The sequence below is a fragment of the Phyllobates terribilis genome, unplaced genomic scaffold, assembly GCF_046119375.1.
Source record: "Phyllobates terribilis strain yellow unplaced genomic scaffold, ASM4611937v1 Scaffold_11__3_contigs__length_659146591, whole genome shotgun sequence".
NCBI classification, from domain to species: Eukaryota; Metazoa; Chordata; class Amphibia; order Anura; family Dendrobatidae; genus Phyllobates; species Phyllobates terribilis.
This window is the reverse complement of record NW_027362771.1, coordinates 507,535,876-507,562,583: the sequence shown is the minus strand read 5'-3', so window position 1 is coordinate 507,562,583 and position 26,708 is coordinate 507,535,876. Positions and strand designations below refer to the sequence as shown.

The 26,708-nt window shown below is 44.0% G+C and overlaps 1 protein-coding gene across 1 annotated transcript; it reads left to right on the top strand.

The window, feature by feature from the left end:
* Nucleotides 1-164: 164 nt before the first annotated feature.
* Nucleotides 165-25,614, top strand: CUNH2orf42 (chromosome unknown C2orf42 homolog). The gene is made up of 9 exons (XM_073653591.1): nt 165-297; nt 2,706-3,538; nt 5,395-5,520; nt 6,620-6,712; nt 7,442-7,546; nt 9,750-9,857; nt 10,405-10,505; nt 19,756-19,915; nt 21,245-25,614. The coding sequence occupies exons 2-9, from the start codon at nt 2,719-2,721 to the stop codon at nt 21,454-21,456; spliced, it is 1,725 nt and encodes a 574-aa protein (XP_073509692.1). The 5' UTR covers nt 165-297; nt 2,706-2,718; the 3' UTR covers nt 21,457-25,614.
* The last annotated feature ends 1,094 nt before the right edge of the window (nt 25,615-26,708 follow it).

Below are 26,708 nucleotides of genomic sequence, written 5' to 3'. Positions count from 1 at the left end.
TGTCTATGTGGGTGGACAAAGAAGAAACTCCACCAATACTACAACGTGCAGCAGCCGGGCTGGCTGGGAGCAGTAGTAGCACAAGACCTTCCTCCCCAGCAGCTGCAGCCGCACAGCGGAGTAGAAATGAACTACATTTCCCGTCGTCCCCCGGTGACGTCGCTCTCCACGTGACCAGCGCCGTGCAATCACTTCCTCTGTTACAGCGCTCACTGCGTTGTGTTTGTAAGAAGCTCCGGAGCAGCGTCCGAGGAAAGACGAGGGCCCCGCAGAGCACAGAGGGGCCCCCGGCCGGCGGTAAGAGCAGGGATAGGGGTAGAAGGACCACCGGGGTGTAGTGGGACGGAGGCGGCAATAGCGGGTGATATATAACGGCACTGTGCGGGACCAGCGGAGCGGGCTCAGGGGCCGGAAGTGACGTCAGCCGGTGCTGCTGCCCTAGGGCTTCTGTATGGAGGAGGAGGGGGCTTCTGTGTTCTTGGTGGGCTCCTGTAGGCACCACCTATGTATACAGTATGGCTCAGTGACCCGGGTAATAGGAGCAGGCAGTATAGACACCAGCCGGGCTGGAGCAGTGTTGTGATGGTTGCTATGGGTTACACAATGCGGTTGTTGTTTGTGGCTCAACCAGAACTAATGGTCGCGGTGTAAATGGAAGTGTCATACTGGCAGATTCACATGTCCAACATTCACCTTCCGAGAATGAACCACGACACCCATCCCAGCCGGCTGTCTCCTGACCGGAGCGCAGCAGCCTCCTAGACCACTGATGCCGTTGTTTTGGGGTCAGGAGATGGTGGCCGGCTCCGACATCACAGGTCATACCTGGACCATAAAAATTGGTTGTGTGAAAATTGACCTTTAAGGGGTCTTCAGGCCTTAGGCGACAAGTCTGCAGTCACTCTGACTGCAGACTTGTGAGGATTCCCCGGGACCAGCAGTCATGTGACTGAAGCATTTGATTTGCATTCTTCCGGCTGCATTCAGACTAGACTGTATCCGGCCTCGCTCAATACACTTTCATTGAGAAAGGCTGCACTCATCTAGTCGGCATGTGACCGCATGTATATAAATCACACACTTGAGGTCATGCTCCCTCCCCACATAGTGACTGCAGACTTGTAGCTTAAAAAGAACCTGTCACCAGAAATAACGCAATTAACCTGTAGATATGCGGTTAAGCGCGCCCCCGGCCCTGACTGACAGCAGGCCCCAATTTAGAGGGAGTGTCAGTCAGGGTCAGGGGCACATATCTGGAGGTTAATAGTGTTATTTATGGTGAAAGGTTCCCTTTAAGACCAAAGCATTGGCATCTCATATGGATACATCATCATGATCAGTGGGGGACCAACTGCCCAAACCCCCACTAACCCTGAGGAAGAGGGGGTTTCAGGTCTGTGCAGTCTGCAATACTCTCCAAGTCTATGGAGCCGAGTTGTGTGGGCAGGAGTGATGCTGTTCAGGGACGACTGAACGGGACATGGGGTATTACCAATGATAAAGCCCCTTTATTATTAGGATTGTGGGGGTCCTAGAGGTCAGATGCCCGCACCAATCACATATTTGAAGGATCCACTATCACAATAGGAAATGGATTAATAACATGGCGGATTCGCCCTGCTTTCAATGAATACATATAGTTCTCTATATTTTATAAAGGATCAGGGTTTTCCAGAAACGTGCCCTAACGGGTCATCCAATAGAATAAGCTGGCAACAGGATCGATGTGGGTTGAACCCCTATGATAAGCAGTATTGGATAACCCCCCCCCGTGCCTTGCATGTATATGGATGAGGGGAACCAAACTGTACAGGAAAGTTTCTTTGTTATGAATATATGAGAATCCTTTAAGGGTTATTCCCATCATACAAATCCTCAGAATATGTGCTTAATGGCTGATCTGTAGGGTCTCTGAGATGGATAAGTCCAGCGCTTGGTCTTTTCCAGCTCTTCCATAGAGTGAAGCAGACGTGCGCTTGTCAGTCCACCGATCCTTTCAGAAGTGGTTCTACAGACCTCCATACTCGGCATCAGTGAGGGTCCCAATGGTTGGCCTCCCCACTGATCAGCAAATTATCCTTTATCTTATGGAAAGTTGATAACCTCTAAATATAGGAATAGACCTTTAATGATGTATTAAAGCAGTCCGGATGGGTAAGCTAATTTCAGTGATACATACTGCTGACATTGACTAATCTGTCGTTACTTTATTGTGCCCCAAGAGAAGGCGTCATTAAAGGGGTATTTCCATCTCCAAGATCCTATCCTAATATGTAGTAGGTGTAATAATAATAATTAATAATTATAGCAAATACCTCCAATTAGAAATGTATAGTTTTTCTGATTCACTATGTCTCTTTCCTCATGTGCAGGCATTGCAGGACCTTAGGTATCTATGGTTAAGACCTCTGATATGATTTAGCTAGTTGCTAGTGGTCGTAACCATGAATACCTAATGTCCTGCAATGCCTGCACATAAGGAAAGAGACTAAGCAAATCAGAAGAACTATACTACATTTCTAATTGGAGGTATTTGCTAATATTATTATTATTACACCTACTACATATTGGGATAGGATTAAGTTTCTGGCAGCTGCTGTTACATTTAGTAAAGTGACCTTTTCCTTACAGTGGGTTCACAATCCATTCTTCAAGTATCTTAGGAAATAATGGATTATCTAATTGTGATTATTTTGTCATTTTAGGGTATATATCAGTATGGAGCCAAGTCCTGGGAAACCAAAAGTCCCCGATTTCCTTTCTAACCTGGGAAAACCTACCCTGCGAGGTGTTCGGAAATGCCCACACTGTGGTACTTACAACGGGACCCGTGGCCTGAGCTGCAAGAACAAGAGCTGTGGCACCGTCTTCCGGTGTCGAAACAACAAGCCTCCTCCTCGAGATGCCGTGAAGCTTCTTACTGGATCTGATATGCAGATATTCTCCGTGAGGCAACGGGACCGCGGTCCTGATCACAGATGCCTTGTGGTCCTGGGTATTTCTGAGACCACCATACAGACTGCAGAGGGGACAATCATTACCCAGATCAGCTCTGGACGCTGTTTTGCGCCGTCTTGTCTCAAAGCAGCAGTTCGAGGGGTGGTAGAGAATCAGTGCCAGCACATTAAGCAGGCGGTGACCTGCCATATTGAAGCTGAGCCGCTGCCACTAAAAAGCTCTGTGCTGAATGCTATGCAGATGCCAACAGAAATTAAGCAGGATATTTGGGTACTCGCTAGTGAGTGCATGGGGCCATTGGTTCAGAGGGTGAACAAATCTGTCCTGGTAGTGCGGTGCAAGCCTAGCCCACAGAACAGCCTTGGCTACATCCATGTGTACTTCACACAAAAAACTGGCACTCAGAAAGGAGCTAACCACCTTTTTCATTGTTCCTGTGAAACCCAGAAAACGACAAAAGCCACGTCGTCAAGGGGTGAAAATGAGAAGTGTGTGCACTTCTACACCTGCCTGGGGGCTTTTGCCAGCGATGATACCCTTACTGAGGAATTCACTGAATATTTCTACATTATGTCTGAAGGTAAGGGACAGAGTGCTAGTTTAGGATAAAGGACATTGATGACATATTCATGTAACTCGTTAGTGGTATCACTATATGTGGCGGCAGGCTCAGGAGTTGAGCCCGCTCCATGAAGTGCATGTGTCGGCCGTGCACCAGCACCTGACAGCGAGCTCTGATCACATCAGTTTAACCTCTTAAATAGCATTGTCACCTCGTGTCTACCGGCACCCTGCGTAACATGATCTCTGGCTGCTGATTGATTGATATGGCAGCCAGGGACCTTTAGAAGGTCGTGTGTCTGCCATGCTTGAACTCCTATGAAGCCAGACTTTTTTTATATTTTTTTGTGTTTCTTTACTTTTTTTAATTAGTCCTTTTAGGGGAACCTGTGATCAATTAAATTTACTGCCTTACTATAATATTACATTCTGGTGTAAAAGCTTCGAAAAGTTGCAAAATTTAGACTCCACTCGGAGTTGTGCCCAAAGTTTGACTTTTGGCGTTTTCATGCCAGTTTCTCCCAGCTCCGCTAAAATGGGCAGGATGGAGGCGTAACGCCACAGCACATCTAACTCATGACGTACTACAGAAATGTCACTCAAGTCCCTGACTGGAGTAAGGTTTCTGGTGTAGCACATGGTGGAGCACGTCACTCCTCATACGATCCAAATTTGTGTAGAGGGGTGCACTTCTTCATGGATAATGAGCGTCTGACTCCTGCACACCCCCTCACCAACACCGTTCTTAATCGGGCCCAGTGTGTCTTGGATGACTAGTCCAAAGCAGGTCTTCTGCGGCTCCTCCCTGCCCTGCTCCCTTTGTCGCTCCCTATGTGTGTGTAAGTAGAAACATGTCAGCTAGGGTAGTTGGGTGGGGAGAAGCCACCAGGGACCTGGTCATCCAACACACATGGTCCACAACAGCTTTTCAAATTATTGTTTTCTCTGAAACGACACAGCCTATCGGAACAAAATGTATAAGCTTGGGTCTGTTTCATGTTGCTCGTGGTTTGGGCAGTACGAATCAGATTTATTTTACTCGCTTATATAGCTCCATTAATTCTGCAGCACTTTACAGACAATATTATCACTGTCCCCATTGGGACTCACAATCTATATTCCCTATCAGTATGTCTCTGGAGAGTGGGCGAAAACCGGAGAACTTGGAGGAAACCCACACAAACACGCGGAGAACATACAAACTCCAAATGTCCTTGATGGGATTTTAACCCAGGACCCCAGCGCTGCAAAGCAACAGTGCTAACCACTGAGCCACGCTTCACATTATCTCTTCAAAAAGGGGCCAACCTTGAGACAAGTCATGTACAGTGATATTTCTGCACCATAGGTATTTTTTTTAGATACCCTGTCCATGAATGATTTGATCACTGATGCCAGCAAGGAAGGGGCAGCGGACATCAGTAAAGTGCAGCAGTATCTTATTCTGTCTTTTCATTTGTGGCAGAAATGTGATTCACTTGAATGTTACTCGGTGCAGGAGCGTTGCTGTCTGGTGGCCACTGTAAGGGCCACGTCTCCAGGTTACTTTACCACTAGCAGTACCCTAGGTTTTTATAGCAGCTGCTCCCCCTAGTTCTAAAAAATGAAAATATCAAAAACTGTTTACATTTTCATATTTTATACCATTAAAAAAATAGTAAGTTTTTAAATTAAAGCATTAATACTTTTAATGTATCTATTGTTGAAAACCTTTTTTTATGACCTTCCCTTTAAGCTGAAGTGCAGTGAAATATTTCGTGTCGCGTGCTACTCATTGCTCCCCTATAGACTCTAGTTTTAACGATTGAGCTATAACTGTGAAGCCCAGGCCACATTAATTGTACTGTTCACTATTTCCTCCTTGTAAATCCTCAGGAATTAAAGAGATCACAGTGTTAGAGACGGACAGTAAGATGGACACTGTAGAGACCGTGGTGCAGATACATGAAGAATCCTCGCCACTGCTCAAACCCAAGAAGCCAAGAAATGAGGAGTCTCCAGGTAAAGATCCTGCACACCTCAGTCACAGAAGTCATCTGTGTACAATGTGATGCCATGGGCATAAGCGGGTTCACCCAGCAGCGCAAAACAAAATGAAATGCAAATATTAAATGACAGCCAGTGGTGTGTTATTGCTGGCTAATGAGAGACGACATCATGTAGCCAGCCTTCACTCCAACCACGTGTGTGCTCACTCTTAGCATCACTTCTGTATAATTTTTCGCAGGATCAACCGCAGACAATAGCACAAAGCCTGGATGATAGACCGGATCGCAATAATGAATATTTCTATTGCCTCTCGTAAGAGCTCAGGTTTTGATATTCAGGTTTGTGCACACAATGTGTTTTTCAGGCAGATCATGCCTGCAACCCATCTGAAAAAGCCCTAAAAAAGTGCCAAAAATAGTGAACATATGCACAGCAATGTAAAAATGACTTGTTGTGTATATATGCATGCTTCTTGTCACCTCTTCAGGCTTTGACATCTGCAAAACTGCTAAGAGATGCAACCATACTTTTGGCGACCCTTACTGGATTTTGTTATCAAATTAAGGGGAACATGTCAACTGTTTTATGCCGCCAGGACTGTGGGCAGCAGAAAAATCTAGTCTGGCTCCCTCTTTGCAAAATTATATATTCATAGCTTGATAAAGGAGCCGGTGCTTCACTAGGACACGAACGGAATTTCTTTCCACATAAACGCGAAATAGAGAAGCCAAAAAGGGGTTTTCCACTTTCTAAAGGCATTTTTGTTTTACTTGAATCCATGAACTTTTTTTGCCATTGGGTTTTCTTGAGTCACTGTGTCAGGAATAGCTTGCTAACAGATTCTCAGTTAACTCATTCTACAGCCAGCAATGGACAACAATACGGCTATAGGAGGCAAAAGTCCAATTTCAAGAAGTCTTTTTTTAGCCTAAGATACATGCATTTAGGTTAACATTAAGCTGAACTTTTAAGTGGACAACCACTTGAAGAGAAACCAGTTGGCTAATTGTGCACATGCCTAATGTACACATATAGTAGTAGTTCTCTACCATTTAGGTAATAAAGCAATGATGTTTTCAGATTCAGCTGCTATTTTATTTTTTTGTGTCAGGCGCAAACTCTTTAGTCCAGGATGCTGTAACGCCCAGTCTGAAGAAGACCACTCCGAAAAAGCCAGCAATCAACTCCGCTACAAAGAGACCCGGTAATCTGAAATTGCAAAACATTAAAAAAAAAAGAAAATCTAAGAAAATGACTAAAAGCCATAGAGTGGAACGTCTTTGTTTTTGTCATAGTGTGTATCACTGTATGGAAGTGTGAGCACTCGGGGAGCCATAAGTCCGGTGTCCTCCGCTGTGTATCAGCCACGGATCTGATCATTAGCAGTGGCATTGCCTGGTACCGCACCTCAGGCCTATACAAGTGACTGCGACTAGGCTGTAATTCATGGCACTGCCACTGTCTGGGGCTGTACCTGGTAATCCGTGAAGTGCACGGCCCTGCGGTCAGACATTGATGCTCTGTCTTAAAGAGGAACTGGCATTTATTTTTTTTTAATTAAACACAAGTCCCAGCACTCCACACCTAGAATACTAGATTAGAGGGGGGGGGGGGGGACTCCACGTGATGTGGGTATGTGGGCACCCCCTAATTCATTCCCTCCTATAATGTATCCTGAGGGTCTACATAAAGAACTATTTCTGTATTTCTCATTCTCTCTACATATATGTATATTAATGGTTGTAATATATATTATGTGTGTGTATCTACAGAAATATGTGTGTGGGTGTAAAATATATATAATATATATATTTTTTCATATACACACAAATGTGTCATTTTTTTCTGGGTGAAACTTTGACAACTTTTTATGTTTGTGTGAACTTAGACTAAGCAGTATAACTCTTAATGATACCTTCCATCCTTTTCTCAGTGCCAAATCAGCTGATGAACGAGAGCCAGGTGTCGTTGACCTTCCTAGACTGGCTGGCCAGTGTGACCGAGCGGATCCATCAGACCATGCATTTCCAGTTTGATGGTAAGTAGCAGTATACATATGGGTAGAAATGTGGCAAGTCCATTTCTCATTGGTGAGTGTGGGCATAATTACATTAATTTAACAATGTACAAGGTCACTTTTGAACATCGTTTTCCAGATATTTTGGTCGTAGTTTAGGGGATGTTGAGGTAGCCGTTTCACCCAGTCACTTGTTCATGTAAGGTCTCTCTGCAATATAAGTAGACACCCTTCTTATAAATGGCACAGGGTACGTGGGGCTCTGTTACAGATTTTGAGCTGGTTCCCGGTAGCGTCAATGTACACCTCCAGTTAATATATAGAATTAATATCCATAAAACATGGAGTAATGTTGGAAATACATTATACATGGTCCAAACGTACAGCCTATATTATTATCTAGAGCTGCTTTTAAAATTCTCAAGGTTTAAGAGCTGAAAACTTCCAGCCTTTGCTTGATCAATGTCTGCACTACACATGGTTGTGATTTTATTATATGTAGTCTATGCAGCAGATACCGTACACTAATCTGGAAAAATAAGCCCTTTAAGAGCAGTACAATAGAAGTAACATTACAATGGATATAAAAAGTCTACACACCCATGGTAAAATGCCAGGTTTTTGTCATGTAAAAAAATTCCTATCAAGAAGAATCATTTCAGAACTTTTTCCACCTTTGATGTCAGCCATAATATGTACAATTCAATTGAAAAATAAACTGAAATGTTTTTGGGTGGAAAAATAAAAATAATCCCTTGAACTAACATTTTATTGACGTACCCTTTGAATTTATGGCAACATTCAGTCTTTTTGAGTTGGAGTCTATCAGTTTGGAGCATCTGGAATTGGCAATCTTTCTCCACTTTTCCTCGCTGTAGCTCCAGGTCTGTTAGATTTTCAGTTGGATGCAGATCTGGGCCATTCCAAAACTGTGATCTTCTCCTGGTAAATACATTCTTGTATTGATTTGGGGGTATGCTTAGTGTCGTTCCTTTTCATTGTCAGCTTTTTAGCAGAGACCTGAAGGTTTTGTTGCAAAATTGACTAATATTTGGAACTGATTATTATTCCCTCCCTCCATCTTGACTAAACACCAAGTTCCAGATGCTGAAAAACAGCCCCAAAGTATAATGCTGCCTTCACTGTGATTATGGTGTTCTTCGGGTGATTGCGCAGTGTTGGCTTTGCGCCAAACATACCTTTTGGAATTATGGCCAAAAATGTCAACCTTAGTCTCATCAGACCATAACATATTTTCCCACCTGCTTTTGGCAGACTTGTTGTAGGCTTTGGCAAAACATAGCCAGGCTTGGATTTTTTTCTCTGTAAGAAAAGGCTTCCGTCTTGCCACCCAACCCCACAAGCCCGACATATAAAGATTGCTGTCACATGCAGTACACAACCAGTACTTGCCAGAATTTCCATCAGCTCCTTTAATGTTTTCTAGGCTTCTTAGCAGCCCCCTGGAACAATTTTCTTCTTGTCTTTTTATACATTTTTGAGGGACATCCAATTTAAGATATCATTCTTGTGCCAAATTGAAACCACTTCTTGATAAATGACTTCACAGTTTCCATTGTATATCTAATACATTGAAAATTGTTTTTGTACCCTTCTCCTGACTGATAACGTTCAACAATGAGATCCCTTTGCTGTGTTGTAAGCTGTTTATGTATCATGTTTTTTGCTGTAATATTCAACTAAGAAAATGTCAGGAAAATCCTCCTAGAACAGCTAAACTTTATATGGAATTAATCCGAATCACTGTAAATGATGGCAGCCAAGTACTGATCACTATGTAACATGAACGTTAATGTGATTGACTGACTAATTCTGAACGCAGCCACATCCCCAGTTAGAAGAGGATGTTCACAAAACAAAAACTTGGCATTTTAACAAGGGTGTGTAGACTTTTTTTATATCCAATATATGTATTTCCAGGCTCACTACTTTTATGTGTATAAATTAATATAAAAGCTGTGTTCACATGTGCATCAACAAGAATATGTTGTCGGTCTCATTGAGATTTTAATCACTTTGTTCTTGTCATCAAAATGATGGGATTCGTACAAACCCTTTTCAGTCGGGTCCATTGATAAGTTTCTGTCCATCACAGTGACAGGCTTTCATAAACCGCCCATAATAGAGGTTATGGCGGATGTGTTTTATGTGGGTGATTACGCCCTACGCACGAATTAATCTCTTCATTTAATCATTCTCCTAGGTAAACCGGAGCCGTTGGTGTTTCACATTCCCCAATCTTTCTTTGATGCCCTGTCACAGAGATTGTCCATGGGGAATGTAAGGATGCGCCTTCCCAACTGCACTACAGGTACTGTCATGTAATGTGCACGCATCACACCGCAGCTGCAATACCTATTCATGTGCACAGAGCCGTATATTTCACTGTAACATTGCAGATGCACCTGATAGGGAATAATTGAGTTGCAGTTGAGATCATGAATAAGGATGCAATCCTTTACTGTCACGTCTCCCACTGTATAGCCTTCAGGGGCCTCAGTTGTCGTACAGGAGCTTGTCTTCATGTTATCACCTCTCCCCTTACCAATCAGAGATGATATGTACTTGGTGAAATCCACATATGAAATGTGACTTGGCCATAAAAATTGCAGCAAAGGGTGTAAAGTGCTGGGTGTGACCTTTTTATAACGTGCCAGGTGTCTTCTTTCCCATAAATAAATTTCGGAATGTGGGTGTACAATGATTTTTAGATTTTAATAATTTAGGTTTTATTTGTAAATGTGAAAAAGTGACTTGAAGTTCCAGATTGAAAAAGGGGGATAATAAAGAGTAAATTAGCAGTACCTGCTGTATAAAGAATGGTCTGAGCTGGTGCATTGCATCTCTGTATTTTTCAGCCTTCGTAAGAAAAGACGCCCTTCCTTTGGGAACTTTCTCCAAGTATACCTGGCACATCACTAACATTTTACATGTTAAACAGATCTTTGACACACCAGAGGTAGGAAATTGTGACTTTTGTTTTACAGCTGCCTAAGTTATGACATTGGGGACGCTGTAGACATTGTGATTTGGGGTCTTTATTTCATCTACCTGCATTCTTGTGAACATCCCTATTTTCTCTCTTCATGAGCGGCTGTGCTCTTCTGAAATCATACTTGCTCCTCCCAATAAATCTATCCCCACTTCTATGCCCCTCCATTCTGACAGCATGCCGTTCCACAGACACATAATTTATAACTGCAGTTGCATCCCCCTCCTCCTTACCTACAACTAAGAATTTACAATGCATGATAATTGAGAAATATCATTGCTAAAAACTCACATTTCGTGATAATCTTGCCATTGAAACTGGCTGCAGATCACTCAATGAATGAGCAAAATGCTTGTTGATCGGGTGAAATGATCTTATGCAACATAAAAGATCATCGTTCTCGGCAGCACATCGTCCTGTGTAAACAGGCCTTGCGCTACCGAGCTGCATAGTTTGCTTTGATCTGCCTTTGTAAACCAAAGAGTTCATAGCTATCAGCTGTCATATCGTGCCGCCTGTGATCAGACCCTTACTGGCTTAAGAGATTTCTCAACAATTACACAGATCTTCCTGGCAGAAAAAGATGAAACGGAGAAAGCTGCATGAGGGGACGACGTAACCTCCCACTAATAACGGATATTAAAAAGAAGTGTTATGTATTTTTTCTAAATGATTGGCATGAGACAAATGACTTCAAGAAAATGTGCTTCCTTGCAAAGCTGGAACCACATGTAACTTTATTATGAGCAGTATACATGGCCAGTTACCTTTTTATATATCATTTAATTTAAAAAAATAGGCCCTAATGTGACCATTTATTCACTTTTTAATCTTAATTCAGACGAGGTTTACATTTGCGTTGAACGTTCAGCTATAAGCTGGCTAATTATTCTGACATGCTCATGGGCTTTCAACACCAAAATGTTTGTGAAAAGAGTACGTTTGGGTGGTCTGATACCGGGATGGATGGGTTACTTCTGTGGGGATCACGGTTGGTTGGTTCCCGGTTCCGTGCCCTGAACCGTCCGTAAAGGGATGGGGGTCAGGATGATGGGAGAATTGTGTCCTGACGCCTCCTGTGGTAACTGGTAAAATCGGTTACCAGCGCTGTGTATGGTTGCTGAGGTGATCGGCATACGGCTTGTACGAACGCTATAGGCAGTTATGTCAAAGTAGGCACACACACACATTAAGACTTTGTTTCAGTACCTTTCTTTTACTGATGTCCGGTAACAGGTACAGTTCAGGAGGGTAACCAGGTTTTCGGTGCAGGTAGAGATATTCACCCTGGAGATTTGTGAGGCCTCCTCTAACAATGTGCGCTTTGTTTGGGATCAGTCCTGCCTTAAGCTGAACCTGCCACCTTTTTACTTTCTTTGGGGTCCTTCTCCACAACTGACAATGAGGACCTTTCCTTGGGGCTACCAATTGTCTTTCTGGGCCCCTGGTCCTATACTTGGTCAAGTTTGGCAACTCTTTCCCCTTCTTCAGGGGGAGTAAATCCTCCTGATCTGTCTGGGTTTTCGATGCTATTCCTGAATTAATAGCAATCTCGGACTCCGGTGTCCGGGTGAGCTAAAGGGATAATAGTTTTATCTCTTTCTTTCTCCTTCTAGCCTCCGTCCCTCTCTCTAGGACGCTTCACAACGCCGACCTGTTTCCTAGTTCAGGGCTTAACTGGTCCTCAGCCAACAGCTCTCTGTGTCTCCCTCCTCCTTCACCCCTCTCAAGACTAACTGCCGCTTTGCTGTCTCCCTGGAAACAGACTCCTCCCCTCAGACCTGGGGTGGAAGGTGTTGTGTGTGCCCAAGTGTACATCTCTCCCTGCACCTATGGATCCTGTGGTAATCCCCTGCAGGGGTGCCACATTCCCCCCTAGTTAACTTCAGTCTTCCGGGACTGAAACTTTTTTTTTTTTTAACAAAGATAACATAACATTAACATTTATATTTGTAATTTGAACAGAGTCTCAAAAATAAAATTTACAAAAACCATGGATAATGGGAAAGATGGATAACCAGTCCATACAACGCTAGTCCATTTGCTGCAGGCTGTTAAAGGGAAAGTCTTTTTGCCACCACCGGTCCATTTTTAAAAATTTGCAAAAAGTTTCAGACGTCCAAACAGGTAAAGTCTCTGTAGGCTTAAAGATTCAAATAGACTTAATAATTCACAATACACAACAAAACATTTACTACGTGAGCCTCGGCGCAAGGGTCCTAGGTACTGCAGGGGCCTCTCCCGGTCATAAGCACTGTAGGCCCTTTGGCCCTGGGGTCACCTATTGGCCAAGATTTTGCTCTCCCTAGACCGCTTCTTACGCCAACTCTACTCACCCCTTTTTTTATGTTTTGTACCTGGTGTAACCTGTTTTGGTCTACTCGTCACCCTTCTATATACTGACTTTAACTACATATTTACATTTTTGAACCTATTTACATTTCCCTTTTGTTATGGTTTACTCCCTGTATCTGAGTGGTGGGTGTCCAAAATTAATACGTGATGACCTCCGTAAAACTGGTATCCCACTGGTGCGTAAGCCTGGTGTGGAGCGAACACTACTTACTGACTCATGTGTTGGTCTACGTAGCACAGGTATGCCGGAGTGTCATCCCACTCCCCTCGTGGGAATGGCAGGTACACCGATTGCAGGATTCCCTAGCTTGACTGCAGCAGGTGGTTCTTCTGCTCTTGATCCTTCTACTGGTTGTGGGAATGTCAACATGGGAATTAAATATGCTCATTCTATTTGGGGCCAATCTGCGGGTAACTCTCCTAAGATTGTCTTAATTGTCCTTGGCGTCTCTTCTTCTGGTATGGGACAAGGGATATATTCTTTTTGTTGTAAGGGTTGAGGACACTTCTTTAAGTGGTCTCGGGACACTGTTGCTGTTGTTTTTCCGTTATCCTTGCTGATTAGACAGGTTTTCTGGTTGTCAAAATTGGATGGCAATACAGTGTATGGTTCTTCTTCCCATTGATTAGCTTATGAAGTCCTCTTTTTCCTTTTCAAAACCAATTCTCCGGGGGTTAACGGGATTCCTTGTGCGTTTTTATTGAAATTGGTTTCTTGTCTTTCTCTGGATTTTACTAGACTTTTCTCAACACACTCCTGTATTTTCTTGTATTGTTCTGTTCTTCTAGTATCCCAATCTGCACTTGAGGGGTCTTCCTCAGGAACTACAATGCCCATTTCAAAGTCCACTGGCAATTTTCCTGGTCTTGCTCTCATCAAGTATGCCGGGGTACAATTAGTTGAGCTTACTGGGATGTTGTTATAGATGTCAATCAGATCTGGTAATTTCTCTGGCCATCTGTTTCTGTCTTCCAAGGGTAGAGTCTTCAGCAAGTCTATTACCACGTGATTCATTTTTTCGCACATTCCGTTAGTTTGGGGATGGTAAGGCGTGGTACGAATTTTCTTGCATCCATACAAGCTACAGAACTCTTGAAATATTTCCGCTTCAAAGGCAGGACCCTGATCTGTCAATACCTGTTCTGGATATCCATGTGGCCTGCAGAAATAAGCTTGAAAGGTTCTTGCTGCTGTCTGAGCTGGCAAGTCCTTCACAGGAGCTACCACTAGGAATCTGGAATAGTGGTCCACCATGGTAAAAGCATAAGTATAGCCTGATCTACTGGGTGTGAGTTTGACATGATCCAAGGCTACTAGTTCCAAGGGCTGTTTGGTTATGATAGGCTGGAGTGGTGCTTTCTGGTTGTTACGATCTCCTCTTAATGAGCATGGGCCACAATTTTTACACCATTTTTCTATGGAAGACCTCATGCCAATCCAATAAAACCTCTCACGTAACAGTATTTCCAGTTTTCTCCATCCAAAGTGTCCTGCTCCGTTATGGTACGCTTCCAATACCATTTGGATGTCTCTCCTTGGAACCACAACTTGCCATACCATTTCATGTGTCCTTGGATTGATATACCGTCTGCACAATTGGTTTTTATAGATAAATAACCTGCTTCTTTCTTTCCACAGGTATTGGGCCTCTGGGGGAGCATTCTTCTCAATTTTGGAATCCAGTTGGGTTACCAGCCTCTTCACTAGGCTCACTGCCGGATCGCTGTCTTGGGTTTCTTTCCATCCATAATGAGGCAGCGGGTTTAGTGCAACATCCTGACGGTTCTGGTAGATATGGGTTTCTGTCATTTTCCATTTTCTACTTTTATGGAAAGCTGGAAGTTCTATTTCCTCCAAGTCATCTGTTTCTTCTTCAAGCCCTTGCAAATGTACTTGAGGGTTTCTGGAGAGGGCATCAGCATTTGCATTTCCACGGCCTGTTCGGTACTTGATGGTAAAGTCGTAGTTCGATAGCCGGGCCATCCAGCGCTGCTCCAATGCACCAAGCTTTGCAGTATCCAAGTGTGTTAGCGGATTATTGTCCGTAAAGATGGTAAATTTTGAAGCTGCTAAGTAATGCTTGAACCTCTCCGTGACTGCCCAGACCAAGGCCAGGAACTCCAACTTAAAGGAACTGTAATTTTCCGGGTTCCTCTCGGTAGGTCGAAGTCTTCTACTGGCATAGGCAATTACTCTTTTCTTGCCTCCTTGTATTTGGGACAGTACTGCTCCCAGGCCTACATTACTTGCATCCGTGTAGAGGACAAATGGTAGGTTATAATCTGGGTACGCCAAGATTTCCTCACCGGTCAGGGCCTGTTTCATTTGTTGGAAGGAGTCTTCTTGTTTCTTTCCCCATTCCAACGGCGGCTCTGCAGACCTTCTCTTCTTAGCTTGGCCTACTAGAAGATCTTGTAGGGGCGCTGCCATCTTCGTGTAGCCCTTAATAAATCTTCTGTAATACCCAACCAAACCTAAGAACTGACGTACCTCTCTGATGGTGGTCGGCCTCTGCCAGTCTCGGATAGCTGTCCCTTTTTCCGGATCTGGCGCTACACCATCCGCGCTGATCACCTGCCCTAGGTATTGGACTTTTGGCTTTAGCAGGTAACATTTAGATGGTTTGAGCTTCATTCCATACTTTGTTAGAGCTGTAAATACCTCCACTAGGTGTTCCAGATGTTCTTCGTAGGTTTTGGAATACACTATGACGTCATCCAGGTATAAAAGTACCGTCTCAAAATTCCGGTGTCCCAGGCAGCACTCCATGAGTCTCTGAAATGTCCCCGGTGCATTGCATAACCCAAATGGCATGTTATTGAATTCGCATAGGCCCATTGGTGTTGTGAATGCTGTTTTCTCCCGGTCTTGTTCCTCAGCGGAGACCTGCCAATACCCACTAGTGAGATCTAATGTGGAGAAATACTTAGCAGTCTTTAATGCAGCAAGAGACTCCTCTAGCCGGGGTAACGGGTAAGCATCTTTGTGAGTGATCTTATTGACCTCCCTGTAATCCACACACATCCTCACAGTGCCATCTTTTTTTCTGACTAAGACTAAGGGGGCCGCCCCAGGACTACAGCTATCTCTTATAACCCCGGCCTCCTTCATGTCCTGCAGCATCTGTTTAGCACACTGGTAGTGGTTTGGTGGGATGGGTCTATGTCTCACTTTAATCAGGGGATGATCTCCTGTGGGTATGTGATGGCGTACCCCTTTTATCCTCCCAAAATCTAATGGATGCTTGCTGAATACTTGGCTAAACTCTTGTACTACCTGGTAAACTCCTTGCTTCTGGTGGTCGGGAGTGGCATCAGTCCCTATGTGCAACTGCTGACACCACTCCTCCAGCTGTCCTTTGGGGTTGTTGTCCTCCGCCTGACTTGACGGGGGCAAGGGCTCTAGTGTCTGTATGTTGTTATTACTGACAGTGTACAGCTTTGCTACAGTAGCATACCGGGGTAGTTTCACTTCTTCCTCACCACAATTCAACACATGGATTGGTACTCTTCCCTTGCGTACATCCACCACCCCTCTAGCTGTCAGCAGTGTAGGTCTATGCTCTGAATATACCGGTTCTACAATTGCCTGGTATTCCTTTCTTCTGATACCCATAGCTGCTCGACACCATATCATCATTTCACTGTTTGGTGGTAATACAATGGGAAACGGGTCTGTTACCCGCGCACTGCCAATCCCCCCCCAGACAGATTTACCTGTTGCTTTTGAATTAAGGCACGGATTTCTCTTTCAAGGACTCTCCTCCGCCCAATGCCAGCAGTCTCTGTAATCTGTTGGAGTAAAAACATCACTTCTTCAAGGCAGTTTTCAATCACATTAGTACCAAGCACCATGTAAGGACATTTGTTATTGGGGTCATCTTCTACCACACATAACCCTTGGCCTCTCAACTCCACCCTCCCCAGCTTTATTGTCACTTCTCTAAACCCCACCTGATTCAGCGGTTGACCATTAGCTGCTAAAATGACAAGACTAGAGTCTGTGGGGCTAAGATCAGCATCAGACCAAAATTGCTTGTAAAGGATATGTGGGATGGTGGTGACTTGTGACCCAGTGTCCAATAGGGCTGATGTGGGGGATTCCTTGTAGCGTAATGTTGAGGTACGGGCGGCCTCCCACATACCGACTACGCCAGTCATATGGGCCCTGCCGTTTTATTCCTGGGGGTTGGCCCGCGGACCCAGGAATCTCGGGTTTAAACGACATCCTCTTGCAAAGTGGCCCGGTTTGTTGCAACGAAGGCAAACAGGTTGTCCTGAAGAATCCGTGTGTTCGGTGGCTCTGCGTCGGAATGGTGCGTTGGTCCCCTGAACGGGCGACTTGTTGATCCCCCTCCACGGGCGACATGGCTCTGCGTCGTAATGGTGCGTTGGTCCCCTGCACGGGCGACATGAGCTTTCTCCTCATCCACGGAACATCCTCAGGGGATTCAGCTAACTGGATTTTGCTTGGTGGTTGTGCCTCCAGTCTGGCTTGCAAGAGTTTTAACACGTAGTCCATGTTTTTGGTTAGTTGTAACACCTGATTACGTAGGTCATCAGCAGATTCGGGTGCGACAGCTTGTCCTACCGCTTTTACAGAGTCTTTAGGGGTAGGCTCTAAGTTCATGTGAGAGGTATTAACCTGCCAGGATGGGATTGCAGGTTTTGCAGCTAATGGGTCTCGTAGTACAGTTATAGCACGGTCCTTTAAGGTATTAAAATCCACATCTGGATGATGTAGGACCCACATGTGCACCTGCTGACGGTGAAAGTCTGATCTCAACCCATTCATAAACTGTTCTGCAAGCAATTTATCTTCGTCTTGCACACTTGCTGGATCTACCTGTTTTATGGACCGGAGTGCCATTTGTAAACGTAGGGCAAAGTCTCTGATGGTATCTTGCTGTCTCTACTTGCACTGGTAGAATAGCATCCTTAGTTCAGACTGTGTACGTTTTTCAAAAGCAGCTTTGAGCTTATCAAACACATTTTCTATAAGAGTCTCCATCAGCATCGCTCCAAGTCTCAGCTTCTAGCTCCGCTGCACCTATTAATTGTCCCTGCACAACGTAGGCTCGCTGCTTTCCTGTCATTGCATACATGTCCAGCACCGCACACATTTTACGTTTGAAAGCTGCTAAGGTACCGGGTTTACCTTCATACGTCGGTAACCATTTGGCCCCCGGTACATACGGCAAGGCAATTGGCATTATCGGGGCCATCGCTCCAGATGCTGCGGCTACTTCACCAGCTGAGGAACCGGCTGCTGCTGTGTCTTGGGCATCCCCTCCCTCAAGGTCTTGGATATTGTTTGCTTCACTCATGACGGTGCCCCCCTTGTTAACTGTTGCCAGCCGCTACGATTAACTCCTTCAGTAACTAGTGACTAAAAAAAAAAAAAAACGGCGGGGCTATCCTCGCGCTCCTTTAGCCGCGCCCCCGCGACTCTCTCCGCTCTGTGACGCAGTTTAATTTCTCTATGACGCAGTAATGACGGCCCGTTTTACAGTACACAAACTTTCAATAAAGTCCAATTTAAGCACACAGGTATCCTGTTCGTGACGCCAAACTGAAAACTGAGTCGGTCGACAGGGGTAGGGGTACTCTGATACCGGGATGGATGGGTTACTTCTGTGGGGATCACGGTTGGTCGGTTCCCGGTTCCGTGCCCTGAACCGTTAGTAAAGGGATGGGGGTGAGGATGATGGGAGTATTCTGTCCTGACGCCTCCTGTGGTAACTGGTAAAATCGGTTACCAGCGCTGTGTATGGTTGCTGAGGTGATCGGCATACGGCTTGTACGAACGCTATAGGCAGTAATGTCAAAGTAGGCACACACACACATTAAGACTTTGTTTCAGTACCTTTCTTTTACTGATGTCCGGTAACAGGTACAGTTCAGGAGGGTAACCAGGTTTTCGGTGCAGGTAGAGATATTCACCCTGGAGATTTGTGAGGCCTCCTCTAACACTGTGTGCGTTGTTTGGGATCAGTCCTGCCTTAAGCTGAGCCTGCCACCTTTTACTTTCTTTGGGGTCCTTCTCCACAACTGACAATGAGGACCTTTCCTTGGGGCTACCAATTCTCTTTCTGGGCCCCTGGTCCTATACTTGGTCAAGTTTGGCAACTCTTTCCCCTTCTTCTTCAGGGGGAGTAAATCCTCCTGATCTGTCTGGGTTTTCTATGCTATTCCTGAATTAATAGCAATCTCGGGTGAGCTAAAGGGATAATAGTTTTATCTCTTTTTCTCCTTCTAGCCTCCGTCCCTCTCTCTAGGGCGCTTCACAACACAGACCAGTTTCCTAGTTCAGGGCTTAACTGGTCCTCAGCCATCAGCTCTCTCTGTCTCCCTCCTCCTTCATCCCTCTCTAGACTAACTGCCGCTTTTGCTGTCTCCCTGGAAACTGACTCCTCCCCTCAGACCTGGGGTGGAAGGTGTTGTGTGTGCCCAAGTATACATCTCTCCCTGCACCTATGGATCTTGTGGTAATCCCCCGCAGGGGTGCCACATTATTACAAAGCACTAGGGTTGAGCGAGTATATTCTGTCCGAGCATGCTCGGGCCGAGCTCCGAGTAGTTACAGCTGCTCGGTGATATGGTTGAATCGCTCCCGTGTGCATGATTTGCGACTGTTTGATAGTTTTAATACATGTGAGGAATGTCTATTTCTTACACATTCCTCCCATGTAATAAAACTGTCAAACAGTCGCAAATCATGCACACGGGAGAGATTCAAACATATCACCGAGCAGCTGTAAATACTCGGAGCTCGGCCCGAGCATACTCGGCGAAAGGGTTAACAGAACATACTCGCTCAACACTACAAAGCACTAATGGATTTTTTTTTTCTCCTGCTCAGATGCCCCTAGAAATTACCCGAAGTTTTGTCCAGAACAGAGATGGGACATTCGATTTATTTAAATGCCCGAAAGTGGAAGTGGAAAACATAGCAGAAACATACGGCAGACTGGAAAAACAGCCTATACGCCCTCTTGAACTAAAAACCTTCCTGAAAGTTGGTATGTTTTATGAATAATTAACCCTTTAACACCCCAGCAGGTAATAGTACGTCCTAGGGATTCGGCTGTGGGTGTATGGAGAAGGCTCAGAAACTGTGCCCTCTCCATATAGTGCCGGCTGGTATGAGCTGTGCCCGATCCATACATTGCAGCCGACACCTACATCTAGCACTGCTGTTTAACCGTTTAGATGGCACTGTCCATCCTGGTCAGTGACATTCATGTGGTGCTGATGGGCTGCCATAGCAGCTGGGGGCCTACTGAAAGCACTGGTCATTGTTGTCCTGGTCCTCCTATGAAGCTTCATATTTGAACTATATACTGTATATACTACAGTATACGGAGGAAATAAAATAAAAAAAAGTGTAAAATAAAAAAAATAAATAAAAGCTCATCAAGAGAATGCCAAGAATGTGCAAAGCAGTCATCAAAGCAAAAGGTGGCTACTTTGAAGAACCTAGAATATAAGACATATTTTCAGTTGTTTCACACTTTTTTGTTAAGTATATAATTCCACATGTGGTAATTCATAGTTTTGATGCCTTCAGTGTGAATGTACAATTTTCAAAGTCATGAAAATACAGAAAAATCTTTAAATGAGAAGGTGTGTCCAAACTTTTGGTCTGTACTGTATGTTATATAATATATCTGAGAAATCTGCTTCTTTCTCTGTCAAGATTGAGATTTGACAGTTGGTGCTTATAAGATTCCATGTAGAAGGGAGGGGCTCTGCCTCTGGCTCCTCCCATCTCGGTAGAAGGGCGGGGCTCTGCCGCTAGCACCTCCCATCTAGGTAGAAGGGCGGGGCTCTGCCTCTAGCGCCTCCCATCTAGGTAGAAGGGCGGGGCTCTGCCTCTAGCGCCTCCTCTTTATATAGGAGATGGCAGATGCTACTGATAAGATCCTATCTCAGTAATGTAACATATTGTCTTCACTGAATACAGATTTTACCTGTGAATTGAGAATTTTGGGAATGAATGATCAATCCTGGAGGAGCAAGGATTAGATTTCTCTGATAAGATATATTACAAAGTTTTTTATTTTCTTGTATTTTATTGATTTATGAAATGACGGTTACTTTAATGAGGGATTTGCTGCAAATTTCACCTTTATGGGTGAAATCTACGACAGACTTATGATGAGGGTCAGAAGACCCCTATTTACTTCTATTTGATAAACTATTGAAATATTTGTGTATAATTAATTTTTTTATAATGCCAAATTGGTGAAAATGAGTCAGAATGGATTTTTTTAAATCTTAAAAAAAAAAAAAAAAAACGTTTACTTGACAGGGGTAATTCCTAGGCTTTAACACTCTTTATTTTGCAGGTAACACGTCCCCAGACCAGAAGGAGCCCACCCCATTCACTATTGAGTGGATCCCAGATATTCTTCCTCTGTCCAAGATTGGAGAGCTGCGCATTAAATTTGAATATGGCCACCATCGAAACGGACCGTTGCCAGAATTCACTGATCCCGCTCCCCACACCCTGGAGCACACCCTAGAGATCACACCTCTGACCACCATTACCTTTGATTAGTAATTCTGTACAGTAGGGGGCAGCAGGATGACGCCGCTGCAGCTGCCATCTTGGTTTGTTGTTTAGTGAGCTGCCAAAGGAGGAGTGCTTCATCCAGGGACACACATTCAGGACCATGAACTTTTCTCCTGCTTTAATATGCAGAGTTTCTCTTTTTTAATGTAATCTGCTGCTATGGTACACTGTCTTTTGTGTGTATTTAAATCAAGCATCCTTCTTGTCTTCATAAAACAGAATATTGTTTTGAGGAAACAAGACTGGACTGAAATGGGGTTCAGATCGTCACTATGAATTTGTTGAGAAGCCGTATTTTAAATATCAATTTTTGAAAAATTAATTTTTCAAGTTTTTATGACCCCTTCATCCATAGCCGTGATACAGGAGCCTTGTCATTTAAAGCACCACTCCAGCATTGTGTTTTTTTTTTTTTTTTTCCTTCAGCACTGGAGTGGTGCTTCTAATCTAAGGTCCCTGACCCAGTCTAAAACTTACCCCCCACTGCCTTCATCTTTTATCAGTGCCGATCCCGCGGCGCCATCTTGTGACCGCACGTTTTCACAGGCCGGAAGTCCAAAGTAACGCTCACAAGCACTCAATGCAAGTCTAAGGATCAGATGAGGCTCCCATAGACTTGCATTGACAAGTGACCTCCGGCTCATCCAGCAAACACTGGAGCCATCCAGCAGATCACAAACTGCTGGAGATCAACAGGAGCGGTGGTGATAGAAGGTGTACCCGGCGGCAGGTAAGTATGACAGTAGGGACACGGCCTTAGATTAGCAGCACCACTCCAGCAGTAAAATAAAAGCTACTCTGGAACAGTACTTTAAAGTGGCCACATTGGTAGAGGGTTGACAGGGACCATCCTCTGATAAAGAATATAAAATGGCAAAAGAAGATCACCATGAAGTGTTTCTTTCAGTGCAACCTTTTTATAGATTCCCCCTCTGTTATTTTATCTGCCTGCCTGTGTAAACTCTATTTTTTTTATTCCAAGTGTATATAGTTAATATATCGGGCAACCATAGGCGATGATTGATCATTCTGACGGAAGAATTGTAACCGATAACTTAATCGGACAAAAGAGCACAAACTTCCTGTGAAGACTAAAAATGAGAATCTTAAACACAAACTAAAATGAGCAAAAATCCTAAGATCTCGTTCCTATTATTTGCTTTATTTCAGGGATCTGCTTATAGTCATTGTGCTAAGCAAAAGTTGTGTGTGCCGCTTGTATATGTCGGCATTGCTTATCAGCTAATATAACAAAAATCTTGGCATCTTTATTACATTTCCAGCAAAATCAGTTCACAAACAGGACAGTGCTGTAGTGTTGACGCGTTTCATACGATTAAGACTACTAAAGATGAAACGCATCAACACTAGAGCACTGTCCTGTTTTGTGACCTGATTTTAACCCCTTCACACCGCAGCCCTTTTCCGTTTCTGCTTTTTTGTTTTTTACTCCTCTTCTTCCCAGAGCCATAACTTTGGCTGTGTGAGGCCTTGGTCTTTTGCGGGACGAGTTGTATTTTTGAACGACACCATTGGTTTTACCATATCGTGTGCTGGAAAACAGGAAACAAATTCCAAGTGCGGTGAAATTTAAAAAAAACAGTGAATTCCACAGTTTGTTTTTTTTTTTTTTACCATGTTCACTATATGGTAAAACTGACCTGTCATCATCATTCTCCAGGTCATTACGAGTTCATAGATACCAAACATGTATAGGTTCTTGATTATTTAAGTGGTGAAAAAAAAAATCCAAACTTTGTTTTAAAAAAAACCCACCATTTTCCGAGACCCGTGCGGATATTTTGATCGCCTGTTATTGCATTTTATTGCAATGTTATAGCTACAAAAAAAAAGTAATTCTGGCGTTTTGATTTTTTTCTCGTTACGCCGTTTACTGATCTGATTAAATATTTTTATATATTGATAGATCGGGCGATTCTGAACTCAGAAATACCACATATGTGCATATTTGATTTTTTTTGTTTTATTTTGAATGGGACAAAATAAGGGTGACGTAAACTGTTTATATTTTTTTTTAATGTTTTTAAAAACTTTATTTTTACTCTTTACATTCTTCAATGGTCTCCATGGGAGACTAGAAGCTGCGATCGTCAGATCACCTGTGTGTAGCAGAATTGCTCACTTGGTATGAGTGCTGGGCGGCGTTGATAGCATCCTGGCAAGGACAACACAGGGATCTCCTCCTGCAGACCCCGGGTTATCATGCCAACTCATCAGCGACCCGCGGTCCTGTGACACGGACGCCGATGAGCAGGACCAGTGACATCCTTCTGCTGCGACCATGTTAAATGCCGCTGTCAGCGATTGACAGCAGCATTTAACATGTTAACACCTGCAGCTGTCAGATCAGCTGTCATGTGCCCAGAAAGGTGCTTGCTCCAAAGGGAGATGCCAAGTGTCATACATGTACGGCACATGTCGTGAAGGAGTTAATGGAAATGTAATAAAGCTGCCATGATTTTACTGGATTTATTTGCACATGGCCGCCGAGGAGCTTGCTGGATCTCTTTTACCTATGCGATGGTGGATTCCTACAACGGTGAGCTTACCTAATTTTCTGCTATTGCATATCAGCCCCTTTTAAGTGAATAGGACTGAACTACAATACCAGACAAATACCTTGAACTAGAATGGCGCTGTTTCTGGAAGAAAGCAGACATGTTTATTATTTTGTTGCGGTAAATTGCTTTTTTATTAACATTTTGAATGGAAATGAAAGACCCTTCAAGTGAAATGTCAGACAACAGTCCTTGAGGTACATACTATAATATACTTAGGATGCTTGTAACTGAAGTGCAAGTGGTCACAAGTGAGTAGCAGAAGCAAAAAAAAAAAAGGAGAGAGGGGAACTTAATAGATGCTTCTAGCGCCCTTTTATGATCTACTGCTCTGCACTCCATGCTGGAAGTGAAAAGACATCTAGTAATACCATGTTTCAGGGAAGTAAGCAAAGCAGTCTTCTGTCTCGCCTGCTGAGTTGGAGCCTCGCAGCCTTTGGTGTAGATTGTCAGCAATACGGACAGATGGAGCTGGTGCAGCAGATTATGAGTTGTTGAAGTTGAGCTGGTCGGGGATGTCAATGTGATGGTGTAGCAAAGTTGAGCAACTAAGCTGTAGAAATGGAGACTCTTTGTAGCCTGGATTTAGTTATTAAAGTGGAAACCAATGTAGCGAAGCTGGAACTGTGGTGGCAGATGTAGCAGAACTGGAACAGTAATGGAGTCCCAGTACAAAGTAGCGGCAGGATGCCATCTGTCTGAGCCGGTTTGTATGACCCAGCAGGATGAGGCCACAGGATTGGGTCATGATACTTGGCAACCCGACGTGGAGAGGAGTTTGCCAATGGGGAGGGGAGATGCCAGTCTTGTATAACAAGTCATTATCGATTAGTTATTTCAGTGCTCTACAAACTCCATTATGGAAAGGATGGAGTGTGATTTCCTATATCTAGGGAACCTCTCCAATAATAACGTATTAAAAAGACCCTTCATTGCTTTAGAGAGAGCGCTCAGGAGAAGCCTTCATGCAAGGAGAAGATCACCTAGAAGGGGTGGAGACATGGACAATCCCATCAAATATACCTATGAGTCCAGTAAATGGAGAGATACATAACACCTATATCAGGGAGAGAACATTTTGCAGTTTCTTTCTACCAGCAATGGTCGGTTTATGTGGAAGACATGATTTTCACTTTTATCTCTAGTAAAAAAAAAAAAAAAAAGTTTGTCAGCTCACTCTGACCTAAGGAAACAGTGGGGTCTGATTGTTTGGTGGAATCATCCTCGTCGTGGATAAGTTTCATTTTGCATAGACCCAGAGCGCTATGTGAGGAAAGCTTGTGTGGAAAACTCGGAGTTAAGGAGCAAGATTGTCTCCATGTTCTGCACCATATTGAACTGTTTGAGAAAATAAAAACCAATTCCTTCCTATCTAATGCCGAGGAGAGGTCTGATGGCAGAACCTCCCACACTTCAGGACGGGAAAATGAGGGTACATTGAAAAGTGTCCAAATATCCACAAAGAATGAGAAGTCCTGGTTTTGGGTGATGAATCCCATCTATGTATGCTTGTGGGGGGCGCTCTATCTGGTGCTCTGCTTACATATTCATCTGTATACTCTTATGACAGCTCGCTGATCCTTCACTGACCTGCTTCCTATTTTACATAATGCATGTACTATTGTGTTGTATTTAAAAAAATAATAATAATAATAATTACATTCAGCAAAATGGCACCCGCTCTTGTGCAGTAGCATCCATCGCTTGCAGATAGATGCCACTGCGCAAGTGCCGCCGGTGGCCCATAATGCTGCAGCCAAATTTTTTTTTCCTCCAACAAAATGGCGTTCTCACAGTAGCATCTATTGTTTGTCGATAGATGCTACTGCACAAACGCCATTTGTTAGAGGAAAAAAAATTGGGCTGCAGCAATATGGGCCACCGGCGGCACTCGCGCAGTAACATCTATCGGCAAGCAATAGATGCTACTGCGCATGCATGGGCGCCAACGCCATTTTGCTGAATGTAGGTTTTGTTTTTTTTACCCCACAATAGTATATGCATTATGTAAAATAGGAAGCAGGTCAGTGAAGGCACAGTGAGCGGTCATAAGAGCATACAGATGAATATGTAAGCAGAGCACCAGATAGAGCGCCCCCCACAGGCTCCCCCAGAGCACGAGCATATCATTATCTCCAAACTGAAGGTAAAGATTAAAAAAGAACCACAGGACGGATGTCATCAACCAATGTATCATTTTAATCAGTATAACGGCGCCCCCCTGACAGTGTATGTAGTTTGCCTAGCACAATCCTACTGACAGGTTCGCTTTAAAAGAAGTAGCATGCTTATTCTTGCTCACTAGTTAAAGTTTAAATAGCAAAAAAAAAAGATGCGGGTGGCGGAGCTGCTGCAGAAACGTCGACAAACCACCAACAAAGCTGCGTCACGAACAAAATTGCCATCTTTTTTCCTAAAGCGGCTTCACAAAGGAAAACAACTGCATGTGCGCCAGCATCTTAAAGGCTTGTGAATCCTCACACTGACTGTGACCGCAAGTATGTGATTTGCATACATGCGGTCACATGCTGACTATATGTGTGCGGCCTCACTCAATACAAGAGAACTGAGTGAGGCTGGACACGTCTAGTCGGAATGTGGACGGCTATATGCAAATCGCATACTTTTGGTCACTTGACTTCCCGATATCGGAGAATC

Bases quoted from the DNA above. Each gene is read 5' to 3' on its own strand.
- CUNH2orf42 (XM_073653591.1), top strand. From the start codon at position 2,719: ATGGAGCCAAGTCCTGGGAAACCAAAAGTCCCCGATTTCCTTTCTAAC. The intron at 3,539-5,394 runs GTAAGGGACAGA...GTAAATCCTCAG, and splicing joins TTTCTACATTATGTCTGAAG to GAATTAAAGAGATCACAGTG. The intron at 7,547-9,749 runs GTAAGTAGCAGT...TCATTCTCCTAG, and splicing joins CATGCATTTCCAGTTTGATG to GTAAACCGGAGCCGTTGGTG.